The sequence below is a fragment of the Pleurodeles waltl genome, chromosome 2_2 (genome assembly GCF_031143425.1).
Source record: "Pleurodeles waltl isolate 20211129_DDA chromosome 2_2, aPleWal1.hap1.20221129, whole genome shotgun sequence".
Classification (NCBI taxonomy): Eukaryota; Metazoa; Chordata; class Amphibia; order Caudata; family Salamandridae; genus Pleurodeles; species Pleurodeles waltl.
The window spans coordinates 499805681-499831471 of NC_090439.1; the positions used below are offsets into that span (position 1 = coordinate 499805681).

Sequence of the window (25791 nt, forward strand, 5' to 3'; positions counted from 1 at the left end):
GACTGGAGGGCTACCATAGCTTTCACTGTGTCTATCCTTTTTTGAGCTTTTCAAGGGTAGTGACCACTTGAGGCCTAAAAAGATGCTGCTTATCAAAGACTATATTGAGGACGGCTTGCTAAATCTCTGGTTTGAAACCAGCCAGCCAAGCGTGCCTTCTACGAAGGATGCAGGTGTTAATGCGGCATGCAGCTGTGTCAGCGGCATCTAGGGCACAGCAAATAGACCTATTAGAAATGGTTTGCTCCTCAGCAACTGTTTGTTGTCCTCTTTTCCGGAGCTCATCTGGTAACAAGTGAAACAGCTCCTCCATTTTGTCCCAGGGAGCCTGGTCATATCTATCAAACGATGCTTGTGAGTTGGTGATACACCAATGATTGGCTGTCTGTGCATCAACTCTTTTGCCTACAGCGTCAACTTTCTTACTCTCCTTCTTTGGACGAGAAGAGTTTCCAGTGGTATATATATATATATATAGATATATATATATATATAGGTTTCAGATGGAGTAGATATCTATTTCTTATCAACTCTGGAGGTAATAACCCTCAAGCGGATGGGCTCCCTAAAAAAGTCATCAATGTAACAAAGCATGCCAGGGAGCATTGGTAGGAACTGAATATCCCTATGTGTAGAACCAAGGGCATCAAAGAAGAAGTGCTGTTCAATAGGGTTTCTATGTAATTCTATGAAAGGCACCTGCTTGTGCCAGTACTTGTTGTAATGCAGAAGTGTCCTCTGGTGGTGAGGGGTGTGCAAGGTAGCAGTCAGGGTCATTAGAGAGAATAGGGTCAGGATTATAAGTATCCTAAGGGTCTGGGTTGTGTTGTGGCCCACCTAAATCTCTCCCAGTAAATAAAGTGGAACCCTGAGGAGTATAATCTCCTGATGCAGAGTGGTTGGAGAATGAGGAGGGAGGGAGTTGGAAGGTTCGGGGGAGGTGGAGAAGACCTATGAGGTGGACTACTTGAGTAGTTGAATAATCTTTATTTGCATGATTATTTAAAACCTTTGCAAAAGCACAATAGAAAAAAATGCATTAACACTACAAACAAATTAAAATTGCACTTCATAGTAAAATGTATCCTTTTCAACACCTATCGTCATGCCATTACCTAAAGTTCTCTTAGACTAGAGTGGACTTAAATCACTGGACTTGGTTGATGTTATAAAATACTAAATGGCATGAAGATCATCTTTAAAATATAACATGCCCATGTCTTGCGATACATATTAGTAACTCATTACCTAAAAAAAAAAAAAGTCCCTGCTTCTATTAAGATTGTAGATTCTGGGTGTGCTTACAAGAGCTTATGAGAGGGGATTACGTAATAAAAGCCGCTATATGTATGGAGTATACAGGCCAGCACAGCATAAATAAACATGATTGCTATAGCATACAAATACAAATATTACCCAAAAGGAGTGTAGTAAGAATACCAGAAATGTAAAATAAAACAAATCTGTAACAGTGTGTATAAAAGTTTGCTAAAAGACATTAAAACGGAGATACAGGTACCTTGAATGCAAAAACCACTACCATTTGGCTCCTACTCAACTTAGCAATGTATTAATGTTCAGGGTCTATGCTAGATCTCATGAGTAAGTGCCAATGTGACATGCAATTGCTCTCTTTGAAACTACTCAGTCAGCTTTTAGGGGGGTGCGTCAACAACTTAGTTAACAATGTTATTTTGGGTGCTGCCTCCCCCTTTTTAATTTCTGTAAGTTGATGGGCACGTGCTAGCAATGAGTTTTTCCTCATAAGAATGAAGAATTTCCCAAAATGGGCCAGCTCCATGGGAGTCTCTGCAGTAAATATGTATTTAACCACTTCTTTACATGTCCTTAGGCCATATTTCAGAAAAAGAGGCTTTAAAAGTCAATGTCTCTCTGAGGCTGAATCCGGGCAGCAGCATATTAAGTGACAAATGGATTCACTGTGATAATTGCATAAAATACATTCCTGGGAATTCCACAACATTGATTTCCAACTGTATCTAAGTTCCCAAGCCGGTAATGTCAGGAGTCGCATATGTAAAATGCTTTGAAAAGTTCGATCTCCCAGGGCTGCTTTCATATACGGTTGGAGGTTAGAGACACTATACGACTCGGCTAAACCCTCTGCCCCCCTGATTTCTCTGATTATGGCAATATTCTTTTCTCTGGAGATTTGCATGCCATGATCTTTCAATATCTTTTTCAGGAGGGCCTTCGATATTAGGGGATCGGATGAGTACGTGGAAACTAGATATTTAAAAAAAAAAAAAAAAGCTTGGCATGTCTGAGAAAGATGGCCCAGCTACTTGAAACGTCTTTGAAGATTACTTTCAACGAGCCCCTCAAACTGTCAATATTGGCCCTGGAGACACCCTGAAATAACTTAATTATGTCCATTTTGCAATTTATGTCCATACTTGTTATGTTAAATTCTAAAAGTATCCCTGCATGTCTGGTGGATTTAGGGATTTGAAAGATCCTTTTCTATGCTCTCATTTGACATTTCTCCAGAGTTTTTGTTATCCTGCCTGGGTATGCTAAATGGCCGTAAGTAATAGTGGGTAGAAGTTTTGCTTTCATAACTCTCCTAATTGATTCAGATGTGGGTGCTTGGAGCCGAGAATAGAGTTTGGCTAAAACGTAGGTGGTTTTCTCTGCCTTCGTCCTTAGTGCTGTTGCCTGGTGTACTATTTTACCGGCATTAGATAGCCACACTCCAAAGTACTGATATTTTTCTTCCATATCTATTCGTAAAGCACCAAGTTTCCATGCTCTTGGATATTTCTACGACTGGCGTCCAAACACCAAAACCTTGGTTCTCGCAGCATTAACCTTCAGTGCGTTTGTTTCATTGTAATCATGCAGGATGGCCAGGCCCCTTTTCAAGCCTAATTGGGTCTGAGCAAGCAGGACTAGATCATCCGCATAATGGATTATAGGCAGCACCGTCTTTCCCAGTTTCGGGGGGAAATGTATTTCCTCTGAGTAGATCCTTACCAAGGTCGGCCGTATAGAGATTGAAAAGGGTGGGCGCAATGACAACCTTGTTTTAGGCCTTTATTAGTATATTTTCTTTTGGTCACATGTGTGTTCAAGATCTTTACTCTCACCCATGTATCAGAGTATCAGTATTGCCACCAATAAATTCCCTGGTATCACCCAGGAGGCCAACTTCTTCCAGAGTATGTGGCGTTCTACGCCCTCAAAAGCTGCACTTAAGTTGATAAAGCAAGCAAAGAGAGGTGGAGTAGCTGGTTTCAAGGTTTTCTGTCCCAGATATGCAAGAGCCAGCACATTATCTAGAGTGGATGAGCATGGCCTAAATCCGGTTTGGTACAATGGTATAATAATTTTCTATAATCCAATGTTCCAGTTCTCGAAGCAGGACCCTTGCATAGGCCTTGCCATCCCTGTCCAATAGAGCAATTAACCTATAATTTCCCGGGAGAGTAGAATCACCCTTTTTAAAAATGGGATGCAATGAGGTGAACTAATGGCCTTATGGTTGGACCTCTTTTTCTGAGGTGGAGTGCCCAAAGTTTCCAGGAAAGAAAACTTCCTCTTCAAAAGTACAGGTGGTGATGCAATTATGCATCCTGTACCCTCCTGAATTTGAAGGTGCCGCTGACATGCTTCCATAGTCTCCAGTATGGGTTCCACAGGAGAAGGGGTAGCAGAAGACTGGCTTTATTTCCTCTGGTCTGATGATCTGTGCTCCATGTGTTTCGGCACCGAAGATTTCGGTCGGTGAGACTTTTCAGCACAGAAGTTGAGATGTTCGGCCTGGACCCAAAGTTCAGATCAAGATGGAGACAATCTCCCGGTCTGATGAAAAGAAGGCTGAAGCAGAGGATGGTGTTTTGGTCTTGGCAGATGTTTTCAGTGTTGAACCGAAGGAGGGGCAGCCGAAATAGCCTTTCGGTTCCGACAATGGTCTGGTGGCAGTGGCAGACTGGTGCCCTTGAGAAGGGGCCTTTTAGGAGTCTTGGGGTGGGCAGGAGAGGTCACAATACTTACGGGTTGCACTGACATGATTGTATGGCTTTTGATGTCGGACTGGAGGTCAGAGTCAGAAGGGTGCTCGATGGAAAGGGCCGCCTCCTCCTCTGGGTGCTCCTCTTGTGATGTCCGGGGTGTCGTCCGGAGTCTTGTGCGCCATTTCCAATAGAAGTGCTCTTCAGACCTTCTTCGATTGGAAAGATTTGCAGGCACAAAAGGTAGCCTCTGGATGACTGGTGGAGAGGAGGAGATTACAAACCAGATGTTGGTTGGTGTCTGGAAATTTTGCTTGGCACCAAGGGATGAAGCGGAATAGAGTATGTTCCATCAGATTGGCATGTTCATCAGTGCTGAGTGGAAGACAAGCCAGAGTGGGGCACAGACACCCCAAAGGGTGCACTATCAGTGCCTGAACCGACGAGTCGAAGCAAGAGCTAAGGTGAAAGATGCGCAAGCGAACAACAATTAACAGTTAACAGTTAAAAGACGGCAAGATAGAGGAACCGGAGTGATTCGAAAGATGGCGCTTAGACACACATGTTCGAACCTGACAGAAGAGAGAAAACAATCTAACAAAGGATTTGATGCCGACGTGCAATACCACTGATCCAGTGACTCCAAACACTTCTTCAAAGAAAAACTACTTGCAGAACTCCAGATCCAGACCTAGATGGCAGGAGTATGTAGAGCATCTGTATCTACAGCCACAGATGCCATCGAACATTGAGTTCCCGAAGTAATGTGATACCTTTTGTGGCAAGCCCACCTTCAAAAGCCAAGGAATAAGAATAGACAATCTCCAGCAGCAGAGATTACCCATAATCACTGACATGACCTTCATAAATAAGTCACGTCAAAAGGAAACAACAAATTGGTAATGACGGAGCCCACCACAAACTTCAAAATGTATCTTTGGAACTTCTGCCTCAAAACGTGAAAATACCAGCCCTAAAAGCTCAGTTACACCACCTAGTCTCGGGCTCTGGCCAGCAGAAGGGAGGGAATTCAGCAATTGAAGATCCAGAATAGCACAGGCACCGGTTCTACAAGGGGGCAAAATGTAGAAAAAGTAAGACTGCTGGTCCTTCATTTTGAAAACCAGTTTTTTTTTTTCTCAGCAGGACAAACACTTCCAGGGGGGGCAGGGTAGGGGAAAGGTAGGGGGTGTGAAGAGATTTCCTGAACCAGGAGGGGATTTTCATACCCCAGTCTGTAGAACTGAATCATAAGTAAAGGCACATCAGTTAGCTGAAAAATACGAGACTCGCGCTGGGCACCTGTGGTCGCACAAGAGCAAACTGAATTTTCAAGATCAGAGACAGCAGCGCTTACCGTGGTAGTGGAAAGAATCCAGAGGCCTTCTGCAAAGCAGTCAAGGTCACTCACTGCAGTTAAGCGACCTGAGGGCAGCTCAGAACCGGGTAGACTGACTTTGAAGCCAGACCTGTTTATTAAGGAAATAATTAAGTTCCTGACGGCACCTTGGGGAAGTAGGTGCAAAAGGAGAAGGCAGGGCGCACTTAAAGCTCTTATGCATGGCCTATGTACAAACAGCCACTGTCGTGGGTCAGCTGAATGTATTAGAATCTCAGGGAACAGATTGTCAAGAGCAGGCATCAACTCAAAGTAAAACATTTGGACTACAGACAGAACAACTTTTGGACCTGTTGCTGGAATGAAAACAATGCTAGGGGATAAGAGGCCACCCTTTGTTTTGCTTTTACTCTTCTACTGGTTAGATTTTTCCTCATAAACCTCCCTCTTAGATGACTCGTCTGATAGAGCAGAGCATGAGTGGGAACAATCCAGTCTTTTCCAGGTGAGAGATATGAAGGGCCAGGCTTTCTGTGCTCTAATCACACTGGAGTGCAAGAGGCTACAATTCTTACAGGAAGCAGTGTTGTACTTGAAGCCTAATAGCCGCAGGCAAACATTGTGAGAATCCAAGATCAATTACTGCTTAAGGCAACTACAACATTGAATAAACCCAGACAATTTAGAGGATCCATTTTACAGAGAGGAAATAAGGAGCAGACAGTCATACATAAGGTGGTGCCTAACATCATGCCACATCAAGAGGAGGGACAAGAATCTGAGTCTAAGCCATGTGGCACTGCTTTGTGACACTTGCATCTACTGCAAAATATTCCAGATTCAAACTGTGCCTGGAAGAGAGTGAAAAGTGAGGAATCTCCAGGTAGATGTTTTCAATAAAAAATGTTTATTTGAGTCTAGTTCTGCATACTTACTGGCGATTGCTATAGTATGTGAATCCTACAAAAGGTAGTTGGTTGCCAACAAAAGCTTTCGGGATAGGAAATGTTTCTTCTTCTCCTTTGTCCTCTTCCAGGTCATCAAAGTTACTGGTATCAACATCGCTGCTTAGATCAGGCACAACGGGTGCTACAGCTATAAAGAAAAAAGTGTTAATATTCTGCTTTTTTACCCACAGCATAATTTATTGTCTAAATGTGTTTGTCTTAGAATTACATTCTATGAACAAATAGGATCAAACAATAAGAATAAAATATCTAATTGGCAATAAAAGCATCTACATATATATGTCAACCAACAAAGCCTCTACGATTAGCAGAGCATCAAATGTTTAATTTGTATTTAATAACATGCACTGGCAAAGAAAATTGGCCTGGCTTTCATACTCTTGGGAATTATAAAACATGACACTGATATAGACGGGAGAAACAGACTGACTGCACAGAGACAGGGCACACTGTATACATTTGTACTTACCTGGGTAAACATAAAATACTGTTTTGAATCATCCATGCATCAAGCTTAAAAGCCTTTCCAGTCTTATTGCTTTCAGGGGAGGCCAGACAGCGCTCCCCAACAAGATAAATCATTTACCATCAAGTTATTTGCATAATTATTCATTAGTTAAGGCAAGATAAACATTTACTTGCTGTGGCATACTAAAAAGCAAAAAATACTTGCTAATCAATTCCCCTGTACACTTTGAACAACAAATAGGAGTTCCCAGAGCTTCCCCAGTGTTGGAGCAGATATGCTAATATGAGAAATTTCTAATGATTTGCATATAAATACTAATGAGAAATATTGATAAAAGAAGCTAATAATTGAAAATAACGTGTATGGGTAAAATGTGTCCACAGGGAGTGGTCATCATGTGTGTTAACAAAATGCTAAATAATGAAAAAATATTAAAATGTTGTACTAATATGACATATTTGAATGTATAAATTATGTTTTGATGATGATTCATGTTCTTAACTTAGCCGAACTAGAGGCCTGGTCGGCGCTGGGCCTTGCTTGCTTAAACGTGGAGACGCGATGAGCTGCCGAGGACTGAACTGGAGAAAAGGACCTTGAACTGCACAGAGTTCAGAGGGGCTCTGCTAGAAAATTCTGCAAATGTACCAGTGGACAGGAGATGATGAGGACAAATTGATACAATTATGTTTGCAATATGACCACAGCACACAGATGTATATAGTCCAATAGCGTAGCAAGGATATGTATCCCTGGTAGAACGGTTAGAGTTGGATAAAGAATACGTGAAGATCCCGAACTTGTTGGAGAAAAATGTCTTTAATTGCAGGCACAGTCTGCCTCAAGAATGTGCGTTCTTCAAAAATACAGCCAACACGTGTTTCGACACTCAGGTGAATTCATCAAGGCTAGGCCGTCCGGCCAATTAGACACTACTAAGAATCTCGTGGTAAGGTAAGGGAGTAGAGCTCTTGCAAAGTAGAAGGTTGATTTGAGGTAGTAGTTTAAGGTCAACGAGTGCGTTAGGTCCGTGTGGAGACCAGGTAATGTAAGGTAGGCCCTGATAAGCCTAATAGCAAGGAACCGTATCTAGGGTGTGGAGCCCAAAAGCCGAGGCAGTCGCGCGTTCGTTTGTTGGCAAATAACGAGACAATGATACAATTATGTGTAGAGTAGCCTATATGTACTTTCCCAGCACTTGAACAATGGAAGCACTGACTAAAAGACTGTGAGCAACAATTTTGTTACCTGAAGAGCCGGATGATGTTCTTAAATTAATGTTTTTTGTCTAAATTGTTTTTGAATGAAGACCCACATGCTGATGCTAATTTGAGTTAGGTAGGCTGTCAAGAGTGACTAAACTGGTGACAGTTGACTGACTTGCACTGCTGAATGAGTCATAATGTTAAAGAGTTTGCTGACTTATGTGATGCTCGTTTTTGGCTTATCGAAAATTCTTGGTGAAAAGTTTTGTTTTATGATGCTAATAAAGTTTGATTAACAATATAGTTGAATAAAGGTTTTGATTAGAATTGTAACTAATAAGGAATAAAAAACGATTAACCCTAGTTGAGAGTAATGGTATTTTCTTATTAGAAAGGGTTTTTTCTGATGGTTGTTGATTTCAATGCTTATTGATGATCCATTAGTTTACCACTTGACTAGGATACTCCATGCGATCCAAAAGGTTCATCGACCTCTACGCGTCCCCTTGTAAGTTTACTTACTAGGGACCAGGTGCACTAACAGTTTTTGGTAGCAGCTTGATGGTTAGTTTCCTTTGGGAACTAGTTAGGTGGGGACTAGTGGTTATGGTAGTAATTTAAGTTAGGTACAGTTGTTTGTATTTTATAAGGTTTGAATTTTATTTCTCTGAAATGGCAATGGTAGCAAAGATGATGTTCCCTTAAACCCAGAAATGACTTTCCCAGATCCTGGATCCCATTGGTAAGATTGAGTATGTTCTCGGCGTATTTTTGAGATAGTATGAGAGTAGTAGGCTGCGCTTGCCAGGCTTGACCAAACCGCAGGTGAATTGTGATGTACATGAGGTAAAAGTAGGGAGTCTGCGTACTCTAGTTAAGGGTTAATAGGATTTTGCGTACTCCAAGGTGTGAGAGTAGGGAAGTCATCAAACTTCATATGTGTGTGGCGCTTTGTGCTCAAAAATTGTCCACGTGGTTGTTGGTTATGTACGGACCCTGCGTGATCTAAGACTCCGGAGTATATTGACAAGTGTAGAAGACACTTGGTTATATGTTGTTGCTGGTTTAGTAGGTTGATTGGGCGTGGTCAACAAGTCGGAGTGCATGTTAGTCGAGTAAAAGACGCTTTGACTGAGATTTGGTGAATCCTATGTGCACCACGACAGACCCATTGATCAGTTGAGAGTAAAATCTGCGGGTCTAATTTTGCTTGCAAATGTAGGGGACTGAGACAGAGGAATAGCTAAAGAGCCAGAAAGAGCCACTAGTGAAAATCTGTAAGGTCCCTGAAGCGATTGTGTCCCTTCCTGTAGTAAACCAGCAGGTTTGTTTTAGTTATTAATTGGTAAAAGTGCTCGCAATAAATTGCATTAGTTGAGTGAAATCGAATTGAGGAAGACAACCTGCAAGGCTTTGTCAGCCGTTGTGTCAGTGTGTGCCGCACTTGGATAGGTTAGTTAGTGAGAAGAGTCGCGACCGGATTGGCAGCCCTTCGTAAGGGGCAATTGGTTGAGCAAACGGGTGAACGGAATCTCAGGAGTAAAAGTCATTTAATTTATTGAATTAGTATTACACAAAAACAGGTAGAATGAAGTTTTTCAAGGCATTGAAGAGTGCAATGAGAGGTGATTCTTATATTAAAGCGTCAGCGGGGGAGCCAACCCACCTGGAGGATTCTCTGGCGCATCTTGTGATGACAGAGTAAGGCATAGCTTCATGTCTTTGGTTAAAGCAATGGAGTAAATTGACTAAGAATCAAGGGACATTAGCTTTTCCGGAGCATGGGACGTTTAATTTGAGAATTTTGGATCAGTTGCAATTATCATTGTATGACATGAAGCCATTACCGAGACCAGCACAGTTTGAGGCTTTAGCAGTTTGGGAGCTAGTGGCCAGACAGCAGCAAGAGTTGAAGTTCAACAGAAGTACGAAGAAAGTAGAAAAGTCACTAGCGGAAGCTAGATGGGATTGGGAGCAGAAAAGATGGAGAATGGCGACTATGAAAGAGATTAAGATGTTCTCAGCAATTACAGAGGGCGATGACTCAGATAAAGGGGATAGTGCCAAGGAAGAGGAGAGTGAGGGAAAGAAGAAAAGGAAGAAGTCTTATGTGGATGATGATGATGATGATGATGATGATTCTGATGTTGAGGATCTCATTACACAGTTGCTGAGAGATAGACCTCCACCTATGACGACCTATGCAGGGGGTCCGGGAACTTGTGCTACCGCCCCTCCTGCTACACCTGGAAAATCCCAGGGAGCTGCGGGAGCTGTACATGCAGAAGGAGGACAGTTACCAGGGGCAGTACAGAGTACACCTGTTGCAGGAACCAGTGCTCTAGCTCAGGCGCAGGTACATACATCTTCAGTACACAGAGTTTATCCAGATGTGCCAGTTCTTGAGACTTTCAAATATCATGGTGCCAAGGGAGCAGGTGCTTCCGAAGCCAATGTTGGTTCAGACAGACCCGACACCAATGTTACTGCTCCCAGCACAGACGCAGGGTATGTCGAAGTTTACCTTGCTGACAGGGCCTTCGGTTGATCTTACACCAGTTATGAATCAGGCAGGCAATGGGAGTACCACTCACACAAGATGCAGGTGGTAGGGCAGCTCCAGATGCAATATCACTACCGATTACTGTTGGTCCAGCGGTACCTTTATATGCGCAGAAGAAGACGGGAGCAGGGAAACAAACTGAGATGTCACAGAGTTTGGTGAGAAGGGGAGCGGGAGATTCAACACACTCAGCATCATCTGCAGGACAGGGTCCTGGTGAGCTTAGATCTCCTATGGGTTTTAGTCCTCTTGTGTCATTGCCGGATGCGGCAAATGTCTCTAATGCAAATCAGAGTTTGAGACTCATGACACCACAAGCCTCGGGTACAATGGCACAGCAGCTGCCGGTCCCAAATGCGAGTAATATTTCATTGCAAGGGTTAACAGCTCAGCAGTTAACTAGTTGGCTGGGTAGTTTAAATTCTTCACAAGGTGCATCAAAAGAGGAAGATCAGCTGAACCGAGTGGGATTAAATATTGAGGCAAATGAGTTAGTCGAGGAAACAATGGGACTGAATAGGTTAGAATCCTACACTTAAGAGCGGAGGTATTTATGCCCAAAGATCACAAAAGAGGTAGGGAAAATACATCAGAAATGAGCAGAAGTGGCAGAAAAGCAGGACATTGATCTTAAAACAATGAAGCATTTAAAATGGAGTTACAGATTAGATTTCGAGGCAAAGGATTTTGAAAACATGAGATCAGCTGGAATGAAGGCACACTTAAGGGATTTACTGCAGAGTGCGTAAATCTGGGGAGCGTTAGAAAAGTGGGAAGGCAGATGGACAAGGAAAAAGGAGAAACAAAAACGAGATTCCCAAGAAGAAGAAGAGTGAGCTGAGAAAGGGGAATCAGTTAAAATGCTTCAGATGAGAGAAATTCCAGGGGCTCAATTTGTTCATGTCCCAAGGCACAGAAGTGACATTCTGTCTTTTACAAATGATCATCCCAGATTGAGAGAGAAGCCAGTTGAATGGTATCAGCAGACAGAGGTTCATTAAGCTCTCTAAATGTTTGTGGGAAGACTTGAATACCTTATTCAAGATAGTTGTTCCAGCCGACTTATGGGTCGAGTGTAAGAGGGCAGTAGACTGGCCAATGAGTGAACCTGAGAGGAACAAGATTACAGGCGCACCATCACCTGCGGTAATGAAGAATTATTATAGGGTGACTGAGTTCCTGAAGACTAGGATTTCTCCTGAAAAAATTGATTGGCAGAGGATTGACAGGACAGTCCAGGAGACTAAGGAGTCAATACATACTTACTATGAAAGGTTGCTGAAGGCCTTTAAGGAGTACAGTGGCAAAGAAGCGGTTGAACCAAAAGACATGTTGCATTTCGTGTTTAGATTTGTTGAAGGGTTGGGACCTGAAATAGGGCAGATGATTAAGAATCATTTGATTTGTTGCCAGGCAAAGCCGTTTATGAGGTGCTGCAGTATGCTAAATATTGTAGTGATCAAATCTAATTGAAACAAAAGAAGTTGAAAGAAAAGGCAATGGTGATGCAGCTTAAGGCAGCACAATCAGGAGTACAAGGAGCTCTAGTACCGCCGAAACAGAGAGCCGTCATGTTTCAACCTCAAGTGAGGGGTAGAGGACGTGGAATGGATATGATGCGTAGTCCAGATCTAGGCACTGTGGTTGTTCACAATGATCTCTTTAGAATCAGACAGAGGAACGCACTTCAATAACTAAGTGATTAAGCTGTTATGTGCAGCATTGAACATTGAACAGAAGCTCCACTGCAGCTATTGTCCAGAGGCATCAGGACTCGTAGAGCAAATGAACGGTACTCTGAAATCAAGAAATGCTAAAATGTGTGCTGCCACAAATCTGAAATTGCCGGATGTATTGCCTCTAGTGTTGATGTCAATGAGAAATATACCTGACAGAAAGACAGGGCTGTCCCCACATGAGATTCTTATGGGAAGAGCAAAGAGGTTACCAGCAATACGAGTCAATGCTCTTGTCAATATTACACTTGATATGTTGGTTGACTACTGCAAGGGCCTAGCTGATGTGGTTCAATCTTTTTCTCAGCAGGTACAAGCCGTTACCCTGCCACCCATCCATGACCCAGGTCACAATCTAAGAGCAGGAGATTGGGTTGTGATCAAAAAGCATGTGCGAAAGACTTACCTGGAGCTACGTTGGAGGGGTCCAAATCAAGTGGTACTGACAACTACAACAGTGTGCAGGATTGCCTAACTGGATACATGCGAGCCATACCAAGAAAGGGGTGAGTCCTCAGGATCATGAAGAACTGTTGTTGAGGACACCAACTGCAGCAAAGCAAACAGTTCTACCTGAACCAGAACCGGAGCAGGTCGAGCCTGAAGTAGATGCAGAACTAGTGGAAGATGGATCGATCACCCCATAGAGAGACGAGGGTGCGAAAAATTCAGGAGACAGAACAAGAAATCAACCCAGCAGAAGTGACAGGAGAACCAAGCATAGGGTAGGTTCTCTCAGAAGCAAATGGTGTTGAACCACGAGGAGACCAAGTGCCAGAGCCTGAGGGGGAAAGAGTTGAGACAGGTCAAAGCTAAAGTGATCTGACTCCTCCTGAACCCGCTGCAGGTCCATCAAGAGAAGGCACTACAGATAAGGCGAGGGAGAAAAGTCCGAACTTAAAGAGATTGTTGACAGAAGGGGCAAGAAAAGGAGTCCATTGGCCTGAAGCTCAAATAGGCAAGAAAAAGGACTTGGTTATAAATGAGACAATAGAGGAAGAAATAGACACCACAAGGAAAGAAAAATTGAGTGATGGAGAACTAGTGGGAGAACGAAAGTTGAAAAGAAAGAGTGGCAAGTCGAAGATACGCAGGACCAGAGTGGGCATATGCCGCAACAAGTGACTGGCAAAACGAGTTTATGTCTTTTTGCTTTGACAGAGAAGTTCCGAATCAGTATTTTGATGCAACCTGAAGGAAGAAATCAATACTGAGTCGTTGAGCAAAAGAGAAAAGAAACAGATTACTGAATTTACGGGAAGAGACACTGATAACCTGATATGACACTTCGAATCCCGGAGATGACCAGCTGCTAACCAATTTTTGACAAAGGAAGAAAAAGGGGTCTTGTGTGTAGCTGAAGTGTGAAAAAAAAAAAGTATATTTTTGATTTTTAATTTTTCGTTTTGCATATTAATTAAGAATTAATTCTGCTTTCTGATTCTTTACAGATCATGGCTGGACTAGATAACACTAGGAATATTAGGTATTGTGGATATTTGAGTGTAGGAATGGCGATTGTGTGTGGCATATTGTTTGTACTAATGATTGTGGGATTGTCAATTCATGAGATAAGAGGCTGATGTTACATCTGTACTTGAGACTACTACACTAACAGCTTTAGAGAGATTTAAATTAGATGAGCAATATTTGCATGATTATAGTAACGCAAAGGGAGAGCTGTCTTCTAACATCTTTTATCATTTGTTGAGTGAGTATGTAGAAACTATGGATGCAAAGGATTGTCTTGTGTGCACGCAAATACCTTCCTCTGTGGAAGAGGGGATCACTTACCATAGTCTACCTCTGACTTACGGCATAACTTGTAGCTTGCAACTAACTCGATTCTATAATCAGGAGTATATACAACACTTTTATTCTAATTATGACATGGTATTTTCTTTTGTTCCTATAATTAGATATTTGAGTAGGGTGGCTAAGGATCATGATATAGTATTAGTTAGAGGATTCTTTGAGCTTACACTGACCTTTGGCACGGCTTATGTGCATCGTAACAATTTAACTTGCTTATTAACACCTATGGAAAAGAGCTTTATTGGGCATACTGACGACAGGAGAAAAGTACTAAAAGAGAAAATAGAGAAAGGGTTAGAAAAAATAACTTACAAGAATGATTATGCTTACACTGCTATTAAAACACAAGGGAAATTAGCTTTAGATGCACTGCATGTAAGGAAGCTTTGTACATATAGTCCAAAATCATGCACTGACACTTTATTTGTGGGAACAAGTGAAAACAGGCATGTGTTTTTGTTCCAGAGTAAATGGACATTTATGCTGAATGGTGCAGACCCTGTGATTCCTGGAATTTATTATATTTGTGGACTTAATGCTTATTTGCGTCTTCCTAGAGGATGGTATGGCACATGTTACTTGGGAATAGTTTTTTCTAAGATTTATCAAATAGATGATCTGAAAAAGATACCAAAAATGACTGAATTACAACAGATGAGAAAAAGGAGAGAGACAGCCTCTGCAATTGTAGGGGATATTTTTGGAGCAATAATTCCTTCTGTAGGAGTTATATTGAATGCAAATAAGATACGAAAACGATCTACTATTGTGGATAATAGGTTAACAAATTTTACAGGAGCCATACTTTTACTAAACACTGAATTAGCTGCGGATAGAGCTAGGACGCTTCAAAATAGGCTTGCTTTAGACATTATATTAGTGCAGGACGGAGCAGTATGTAAAATAATTAATGCAAGGAATTGTTGTTCGTATATCCCGGAGAACGAGAAAGAGATAAAGGATCTGCTTACTAATTTGACGAACGCAAGTAAGGATTTGAAAGAATTGAAGGAACTAGGAGTTTGGGAAAAGGTTGGGAAAGGAATTTTTACTGTGGGAAATTGGTTTAGTCAAATTTGGGGTAGGATACTGTGGAAAATTGTCCAAGGAATATTAATCGTAATCATTGCTATATTAGGTTTATGGGGGGCATGTAAATTATGGCAGAAAATTAAATTAAATAGGGCCAAAAATGATCAGAGGAGGGAAGAACAACCCAGAAGAAGAATCTATAGGGAAAATGTAAGTTGAAGAAATCAAAATGTAGCTGAATGTAACTTTTAAAATGATTGACAAGAGAAAGGTGTGATGACATATTTAGTCATCAGAGGAGGGACTGTTGGAGCAGATATGCTAATATGAGAAGTTTTTAATGATTTGCGTATAAATACTAATGAGAAATATTGATAAAAGAAGCTAATAATTGAAAATAACGTGTATAAGTAAAATGGGCCCACGGGGGGAGTGGTCACCATGTGTGTTAACAAAATGCGAAATAATGAACAAATATTACAATTTTGTACTAATATGTCATGTTTGAATGTATAACCTATGTTTTATGATGATTCATGTTCTTAACTTAGCCAAACTAGAGGCCTGGTCGGCGCTGGGCCTTGCTTGCTTAAACATGGAGACGCGATGAGCTGCCGAGGACTGGATCTAGAGAAAAGGACCTTGAACTGCACAGAGTTCAGAGGGGCTCTGCTAGAAAATTCTGCAAATATACCAGTGGACAGGAGATGATGAGGACAAATTGATACAATTACGTGAAGAGTAGGCTAAACATACTTTCCCAGGACTTGAACAATGAAAGCACTGACTAAAAGACTGAGCAACCATTTTGTTACCTGAAGAGCCGGATGATGTTCTCATCTACAGAAGGGCCAATCAAACGAATGGAACTTGAACCCTGAAATTACGTGCATATGTGGTAAACAAAAACTATAGGTTAGAGTCATAACCCCTGATAAGGTTGACCAATTAGCAAATAGTGGGACGGACCGAGAGACCCTAATAAAAAGACATGACAAGGGAAGGAAATTAAGAGCGGAGAGGCGAAAGTTGATGACGTCAGGGGACGCTATCCGAAGTGCTGATAATTGGGCTTTCTTAGTCTCTGTGAGCCTGATACTTGCTGATGACTGATGACCTGGAGACGAAGACTGACTTGTTGCTGATCTATCTTGGATAGGTAGCTATAACAATGGAGACTGACTAATGGGTGCTTTTTCTTCTAGGTACCAACTGCGCTGTTTAAAATTGTTTTACTCTCTTTAGATAGATTTTTCCAAATTAATGTTTTTTGTCTAAATTGTTTTCGCATGAAGACCCACATGCTGATGCTAATTTGAGTTAGGTAGGCTGGCAAGGGTGACAGCTGATTACCTGACTTGCATTGCTGAAATATTCATAATGTTAAAGAGTGTGCTGACTTATGTCGATGCTTGTTTTCTGCTTATCGAAAATTCTTGGTGAAATGTTTTGTTTTATGATGCTAATAAAGTTTGATTAACAATATTTTTGAATAAAGGTTTTAATTAGAATTGTAACTAATAAGGAATAAAAAACGATTAACCCTAGTTGAGAGTAATGATATTTTCTTAGTAGATAGGGGTTTTTCTGATGGTTGTTGATTTCAATGCTTATTGATGATCCATTGGTTTACCACTTGACTAGGATACTCCATGCGATCCAAAAGGTTCATTGACCTATACATGCCCCCTTGTAAGTTTACTTACTAAGGACCAGGTGCACTAACACCAGCCTTCAGTGCCTGTCCAAGGCTTTAAGTTATTATTGGCTATCTCACCATTGCTGGACTAAAAATAAAAATTAGTCCTGGCAAAAGTATTGAGATTAGCTCCACACTACATGAGGCTGCAAGCAGAACTAGGCCACTGTGCCAGGGCTGGTTCATTATAGCCCATCACAGCCTACCAGGGAAATGTAAGAGTAGAAGAATGGTCACAGAGCAAGTTCAATATTCTAGAGTTCAACTCTTATCATTAACGGCAGCATTTCTACCTCCTGTTGCCAACTGAGGTCACCAGTTTTCAGGATTGAAAATAAGAGTAAAAAAATAAAACACATGTAAGAAACATGCACAATTGAGTAGTTTCCCTCATGGGTTGCTACTCACAAGTTAAGCAATAATTACTCCCTCTGAATATTTCATTTATCTCATTGCCCAAATAGTCAGTGCCATCCCAAACCCACAGAACAGACATTTTTAAACTTTAACTACCACACCCATCACTGTCATTGTGATCTTCGACCCTAATATGAACTTTGAATAGCTTGTGTTCACGGTTTTGGGACATATACCACAATCCTTCATGGCAGACCCGAGCTGTCTAGTTCAAAACTGCACTATCATCCGCAGAGGGAGGAAAAAAAAAAAATCAGGTAAATGTTTTAACTGGTGAAAAGTCTGTCCTGAATGAATGAGGTGAATAAAGAATAAATGTTTCACTACAAAAAAAGCAAGAAGGGCCCTTTGGTCAAAAGACAGAAAGGAGAACGAGTGTGTTACAACCGAAAAGCCTTTAGATTTTAACCAAGAGCAAAGCCAAATTTAGAGCAGTCAACCATGAACTTTTAGGTTCTATAGAAAGCTATAGAGACTAAAACGTGTGGATTAAATGGCCAATGACAAACATCGTCTCTGCATGTATCTTGTTGCATGCATTAGTACATTAAAGCCAGGCATTCTGGCTTTGCCAAAGCTTGTGTCTCTCTGCAGGGTCAGGCCAAGTTCACTCGAATATGCTCTGCAGTCAGCATGTTATTGCTTCAGATTAAAGTGAGCCCTACTACTACCTTGACAATTTGAGGTTAATGAATGTCTAATTATCCATTAATAGCCCCACTAATTCGTTTTTTTGTTCCTATGGCGCGCTCTGTGGAATTAAAAACGTAAACGTGAAAAGCAGCCCCTATGAAAACTTTTGTTTAAAAAAATAAATCTAGAAACTGATAAACCGGCAAAACGTGATCGACCAGATTATCATAATTTGAGCCCCTGAAGACATTGTACACCACTTTATGCCACATTACATTTGCTTTCTGTCCATCAAAGGGAAATCCTTACAACTTTGAATTTCGTTGCTAAAACAATCAATACGTCCATGCATACATCACAATAAAATATAAATAATGACTTACCTTGAAACTCCTGTTTTCCAGCAGTTTCTTGGGCCCTGAAAGCATGTCAGCAAGCGCCAGCAGCATGCTGAAGAGGCAAAGCTTCACTGAACTCTTTGATTTGAAGTGGTGTCACCGAAGGTCCTCGGACCTGGTGTTGCCATGTTTTAAGACTCAGCATCGGCTCCAAAGGAGACCGAGCTTGGGGGCAAGACAGAGAGGTACTTTTATGCCCTCGTTGCTTCTCAGAAGATCGAGAGTTGGTAGAAAGGATCAGAGTCCCACTTGGACTTATGTTTCTATTTTGACTTACTGGATGAATATTAGCTGCGAGAATGACTTCAGGAGCGTGAACGTGACCTTCCCTTTGACTGGTCACTGCATGGAGTCTTTCAGTGTTTGTTAACATATGGTTGATTTCCTGGATGCCCTATCCAACAAGGCATGAAAAAAGCAATAAGATTCCAATGGGAGTAAGGCTGCACATGCGACTTGTCACCTTCTTAAGATAGGATGCAGTCTTCTACTTTTTATTTTGTTGACCCTAGTCACCAAGTTCTTCCTCCAGAGGCTCTCCCCGTCTCTCCCAGTCCTTCAAATGTGATATCTAATCAGAATTCTAGGTGGCCTGATCCCCTGCATCCTTAGGTGTTGGTGGGGTATTGCAGATGGAGTTAAGAGACAGTGAGGAAGGAGGCACTTCAAATTGTGGTGAAGGTGGAAAAAGAGGTAACTGCACAAGTCAGAGGTGGTGGCATGGGTGGCGCAATGCCCTAAGCATTTGCCATTCAATGAACACAGTTATTCACAGACTGGCTTGATATAGAAGGCAACACTTGGAAAACTATATGGCTGAAAATCCTTCAGGCATTTGATGGTTGTGCATGACATGCCATTTAGAGCTTGATAAAGTGGCTCCTGCACAGGCCTTTGATCTTTGCACATAATTATTGATTGCTTGTTTGGGTTCTGCTCTACTGCTATATCCACTCTCTGAAAGCTAGATAACTGAGGAGTGACTAGTTTCCCCAGCCCAAAGAATACCTTTTGTTTCAACAGTTAAGAGTCATCAAAATTCCTAAATCCGCACCTAAAATATTAAAACGAGTTTCACTTCACATCAAGCAATATTCTCCTTTTGCCAAAGAGCAGTGAAACATTTGCATCAGTCAAACTCTAACCCTTCCCACAAAGCTCACTTAGTAATCATTCAAATGTTCAGAACTAACATCAACACGCTTTAACCAAACCACCACACAGTTCCCACAACCAATCCTCATGCTCATTTATCCACAACTGCCTACATTTGTAGGAAAATAAACATAGTCAGCAGAATATGTTGGTCGACTACCAGCACGTCAACGTTAATTCCTGATCTTGGTCTGCTCCCCGTCAAGGCATATGCAGAGGAACCAAGAGATACAAGACCACAACAATTTCAGCACAGAGTACATTTGAACACTTTGGAACCTTATTAATTACTGAACTAGGTCCTCAGGAGAAAGGTGAGTTATCTGCAGTAAATCATGTAACCGCAAGAAATATCATTACCAAAGAAAATAAGGATGATGCTGTAGCTACCCCAAAGGTGTTGGCCACAGAGAAGCCTCTTATTCGACCTGTGAATGTAACCATAGCCTTATTGAATGAGCAGAAACACCCTCTGGAATATTGTTCATTAAAAGGGAACAGCATATCTTGTCGTAGGACTCCCGTTGTAGTAGCGAGACTGCTGAATTTTGGGCAGCAGCAGCACCATCGAGCATGGGGGACAGACTGATCGCACACTGTTTGAAAGCTGACAACTTAACCCTTCTGGCTAGCTAGCAGCATCTTCCTTGTACCAAAGGTAAAAGTGATTTGTGGCAGTCTATCGCATGACGAATTTGTGGTGGAACAGATCATACCCCTATCTCTCAGTTATATAAGTCTCATAATTGCAAGGACAAAGAGAAGCAGGGTTTGGTTCAATCGTTTTTTATTGAAGCAACTGCGTTGTATTTAAAAAGGCACAAATTGCGATTATGAAGATAACAAAAAATCTCTATTACAGCAGTGACCATGAAAGTGAAACACAGGAAGAGTCCTACCATATTGACACAATAGTGTACCTAATATCCCTACTTAAACTACTAAGTTTCATTGTAGGAGAAAATAGCAGTGGTAGCCCTAATCTGCCAATCTAGTCCAGGGAAGGAAGCCCAATCCCCATACCTGTGTTCAGAGATAAAGACGAGGTCTGTTAGTCTGCTGGAGGTCCTCCCACATAGACTAACAGAAAGCTAAGAGTTTCAGCAGAAACTGCAATGACGTGCAGCATGACATGGCAGGCTGGCTGGCATGTCCCCTCTAAGTTGGTGGGGACAGCATTTTGTTTTATAATAAAACATCTTGTTGTTCTGAGAACTGCCCTGACGGGACAACATGTATTTTTCTGTGTAGGGTAGACATTGTACTCTCTGGACTTGCAATACCCTGTAAACTATCATGTGCAGCCTTTGAGTGAGCACAGGATGAAAATGTTGTGCAAGGAAATTAATAACAAATCCTGCATGGAAGGGCAACTGAGAAACATAATCAGACATCGCCACTAGAACGAAGCCTTGCTAAAATAATAAGAGGAATGGGGGCGTGGCCGGCAAGATGGCCGATCGGCAGCACTAGGAGTGTGCTCTCGGCACCCGTGTTTTCAACCTCCATTATCCTGCCGCCCTAGACCCCTGAAGACCTGGCGGAAGGGTCTTGGAGGTCCCCAGGGTGGAGAGGAGGGCGTGAGGAGCACCAGAAAGTAAAAGAAAAAGCTGCGATCGCGCAGCCAGGGAGCGCGTGTAGAGAGCGCCTGACATGAAGATGGAAGCCACAATCATGGTTCTGGCAGAAAACAGGGCCAAGGCAGCAGAGCACAGCGGTGGAGCGATGCAGCCTAGGAGGGGGCAGCCCTAATTGGGGGTGGGGGATCGTTCTGCGGTGAGATGTTAACAGTATTTTGGCACCTAACCCCCCCCCCCCCACGAGTGAGGTGAACAGAGCTGGAGGTGAGCCCCTCCCACTGGCCTGGTGACTCACAGAGGAGCTTTGGAGGCAGCAGGGAGAAGTTTTGCAGAGGCACCCCTGGAGGGGGATAAACATTGTGGTGTATGACATGTCGTACAGTGTTGGGTGCTACCGCATGGGTGACTGCCTACTGCGGTGGGCACCTGGGCTGCAAGAGTCTGGGGCTTACAGAGCTGCGCTAGAGTTATAAGGGCAGTTTAGGCCTGCCGCTGGACTGGTGTTGAAGGTGCGCACCCCGGCTGCGGTGTTCTGGCTGGATGGCCCCATGCTATCCAGCTCCTAGAGTGTGGGGCCGTCTGGCAATGGGACGGATAGCCTGAGATGCGCAGATGGTTGCGCTGCTCCAGCCTATGCTGGAACTCGCCCTGGAGTGGCTTTGTGAGGGTGAGGCAGTTAGTGACCGAGCGGCGGTGAGTGGAGAGGACACGAGAGATCGCCCGCCTGAACGGCGGCTGCAAGTGTGGCTCCTAACTCCCGGCGTATTCATTTATAGCTGGCGCTCCCTCAGGTGTAAAACATGGGCAAAGACAGAGCAAATAAGCAAACCCGGATGGACCAATACACAGCTCAGAATTCAGGAGTGAGTCTGCACCTGGCCCCATGGAGAAGGGAGCTGAGCCCACCAGGGCACAAATCCTGGCTGCTATTGAGTCATCTAGGCATGCAATGCTAACTCAAATTGCGGCCATAGCAGTTGATGTTAACCTATTGAGAGCGGATATGAGGGTAGTGGCGGAACGCTCAGTGGCTACTGAGCAGAAAGTGACATGCCTGCAGTCTGATATAGACACGCTGAAGGCCTCGGTGGCCATCCTCGAAGTTAAAACCTGTAAATTGGAAGCACGTGCCGAGGATGCAGAGGGTAGAGCCAGACGATGTAACCTAAGAATAGTAGGCTTTCCTGAAGGTGTGGAGAGGGCAAATGTCAAGGCCTTCTTAGAAGACTGGATCCGCAAAACGTTGCCTAATGCCCCCTTATCATCTGTATTTGTGGTGGAGCGTGGACAAAGGGCCTTAGCACCGCCACGAACAATCATAGCCAAGATCCTTAATTATGGGAACCAAGACGTAATCTTACAGGAGGTGTACAGGCATAAAGACCCTATATTTGAGAATCACACCATTCGCTTTTTTCCTGACTACACCAGGGCGGTGCAGCTCCAAAGACAATCATATGCAGGTATTAAGCGAAAATTCAAGGAACTGGGCTATACCTGTATGTTGCTGTATCCAGCCAAGCTGAAGGTTCTTCATACAGGACGCTCACATTTCTTTCAGTCTCCTGAAGCAGTGTGGGACTGGTTGGAGCGGAATGATAGGACAGGAACACCAGAATCCACGCATGGGGAAAGTAGTGGGAGACCCAGAGGGACAGCAGAGGTGCGTACTGCTGCACACAGAAGTACCAGACGCCATCACATCGACCGCGGTGGCCGAGTGATTTTACGTTCAGATGGTACCCTGAGTCCTAAATGCAGGAAACAAGAGCATGAGGAGGCTAAACTGTTGTTTCAAACTGTCACGTCTGAGACATCTTCGCGCTCCGGGTCCCCATGTGTCGTGGGCAGACTGTCTCCAGAAACAGAAAATGCAGACACTTGAGTGATCTACTGGACCTTCAGATCCGGTTGGAGTCAAGTATTCTGGGTCTGGATTGGTGCTTAGGGTCTCCTCCCCCCTTTTTTGGCTCCCCCTCTCTCTCTGACCCTCCCTCTCTCCTATGTTCTGATGCCTTTTGGTACTGGGGTTGCGGGGGACTGGGACAGCAACTAGACCAGGAGCTGAGGCAGAGTGGTAGGCCTGTGATACCCCCCTGTTGTTCAACTTGTTGGGTGCAGTGTGCTCGCGGGCAGGACGGTTGGCATGTGGTGGGAGTGTTGGAGTGCAGTCCGGACCTGGATCTGGCTATCGAGTGGGGACGGAGATTATTCCCTACTTCTGGGCTCTAGAAGAGATAGCAGGGTGCACACACACTTGGGCAGACACTAGTTGTGCGAGGTGTTTACCTGGGGTGGGATAGGCGAATTTTATGCAAGTTGGAGTTCTGTTTTTGACACTGCGAACAATGTAATCTTCTAATGGGGAGGCATCGACTTGACTGGAGGCGAGTGCATCGGGCCGGGAGAGAGTGAGATAGAGAGAGAATGAGCGTGAGAGAGTGAGTGAGTGAGTGAGTGTGAGAGAGTGAGAGTGAGAGAGTGAGAGAGTGAGAGAGTGAGAGAGTGAGAGAGTGAGTGTGTGTGTTGCATATGAGAGGGGGGGGAGCAGTCAGGAACTGTACAGTGGTGTGTGGATTGGAACAAATTATGGCAGGTACCCTGACATGTATTGTCACGTGGAATGTTAGAGGATTGAATTCCTTTGTAAAGCACTACAGAGTACATACATATCTTAGACGGCTTGGTGTACATACTGCTCTCCTACAGGAGACTCACTTGGTAGAGAATGAAGCGCAATAAGTGCAGAAAAAGTGAAGGGGGCAGCTTTATTCGGCGACTTATTCATCCTACGCTAGAGAGGTTTCTATTTGGGTTGCCCCTGGGACTCCCTTTAAATTAAAAAGTCTAAAAGCCGATGTGCAAGGCAGATACATATTCTTGCACGGAGCACTGGATAGCCGAGAGCTCTGCATTTTTAATATTTATGCCCCTAACACTGACGATGCGGAGTTCTATCATCTGCTCCAGCAAGAATTAATACCTTATACTGGGATGCCCATTTTATGGGCAGGTGACTTTAACTGCGTCTTAGACGGAGCACTAGATAGGGACCCGGCGAAGATGAACACTAAGGCACATATGACTGCCAAATTGTGCAGCGTCTTGAGGAATCTACACTTCGTAGATGTTTGGCGATAAATGGACCCCACATCCAGAGTATTTTCTTGCTAAACACCCACCCATGGGGCTCACAACAGGCTGGATAGATTTCTCCTTGCCAATGATGGCACACTTGATGTCCGCTGAGTTGTTTACCAGGTCCGGTTTCTATCGGATCATGCCCCTCTTCTACTGGAATGCGAAACACACATACCCACGCCAGCGATCCCCCTGTGGTGTTTGCGTCCTGATTTGCTTGGCGATCTTGATTATCAAAAAGATCTTCAGGATGTGCTGAATAGATATTTTAGCGCAAATTGGGGCACGGCTATGACCCGCAGCATAGAATGGGAGGCACTAAAAGTACTTATGAGAGGTGAAAGCCTTAGTAAATCCTCTGGTATTAGGAAGCGCCTGGACCGGGAGCTCATGCAGCAGGACAACGCATTGGCAGCCATACAGCGGCAAGTAGATAATGGCGACGCTTCAGAGTCAGATTGCCTTGGGGTGCGAGGTAGAATTGTGGACCTTTGGGGTAGACTGGATAATTATGTCCGCCGGGAGTATAAGCAGTGGCTGTTTCGGGAGAGGGACCGCTCAGGGCATATGTTAGCATGGCTCCTCGGGCGGGAACGTCCCATCCCCATCATCCTGAGGCTCTGCGTTTTTTCTGGGGAAATGATTTTAGGACAGTTACAGGTGAATTCGCACCTTCAAGAGCACTTGAGGAATATCTATGCCTCACTATGGTGTGCAGGTGTGACCCATATTCATGAGTACCTAGATGGACTCTGGATACCTCGCCTTACTGATGCCCAGGTGGGGGAGTTGAAGGGGGAGGTGTCATTGGAAGACCTAGTGGAGGCGTTGGGTGGTATGGCGTCCGGGAAAGCGCCTGGCCCTGATGGGCTGCCAGTTGAATTTTACCGAACCTGTTCCGCAGTGATTCTTCCCCGCTTGTTGGAAATACCTCATGAGGCACGGAGTGAGGGTATTCTACCAGAGCATATGCGGGAAGCATTGATAGTTATGCTACCGAGGCCAGGGAAGGAGGCTGGAGACCCTTGCTCCTATAGACCGTTGTCCATGCTCAATGTTGATGTTAAATTACTAGCTAAAGATTTGGCATTGAGTGGTGACACATCTAGTACAGGGAGATCAATGCAGATTTATACCAGGGAGGGGGACACTCGAATATACGGCGCTTATCACATATATTACACAAGACTCGTGACTCTGCGCTTCCCACAGCACTGGTGGCTCTAGATATGGTGAAAGCATTTGACACCTTATCCTGGGAATACCTATGGGAGGTGATGAACAGGATGGGCGTGGGTCCAGTCTTCTTATCCTGGTGCGTCTTTTGTATACAGAGCCTTAGGCGCGAGTGCGTACAGGGGCGATAGTGTCAGATTCCTTTACTATCTAACGTGGCACGCGGCAGGGATGCCCCTTATCGCCACTGCTGTTCGCGTTAGCCATGGAACCCCTGCCATACAACTGCGGACTGGCCCAGATAGGTGGGGCATCCGTGTAGGGATGAGAACACATATTACTGTATGCAGACGATGCTCTAGTGTAAGTCACAGACCCAGAGCGGACAGTCCCCCCTCTTGTTGAATATGATGGATGTTTTGGGTCAGGTGTCGGTCCTCCGAGTTAACAAGCATAAAACGGCGTTATTCCAGATGGCAGGTCTGTTGACG

At 43.6% G+C, this 25791-nt stretch overlaps 1 protein-coding gene across 1 annotated transcript in view; it reads right to left on the minus strand.

Annotated features, from left to right (window-relative positions):
* ROCK1 (Rho associated coiled-coil containing protein kinase 1) overlaps positions 1-25791 on the minus strand; it is a 1374854-nt gene that overhangs the window by 836807 nt on the left and 512256 nt on the right. Inside the window, exon 10 of the mRNA XM_069219991.1 lies at positions 6249-6408. Within this exon, the coding sequence (XP_069076092.1) occupies positions 6249-6408 (160 nt within the window). The remainder of the gene's footprint in view (positions 1-6248; positions 6409-25791) is intronic.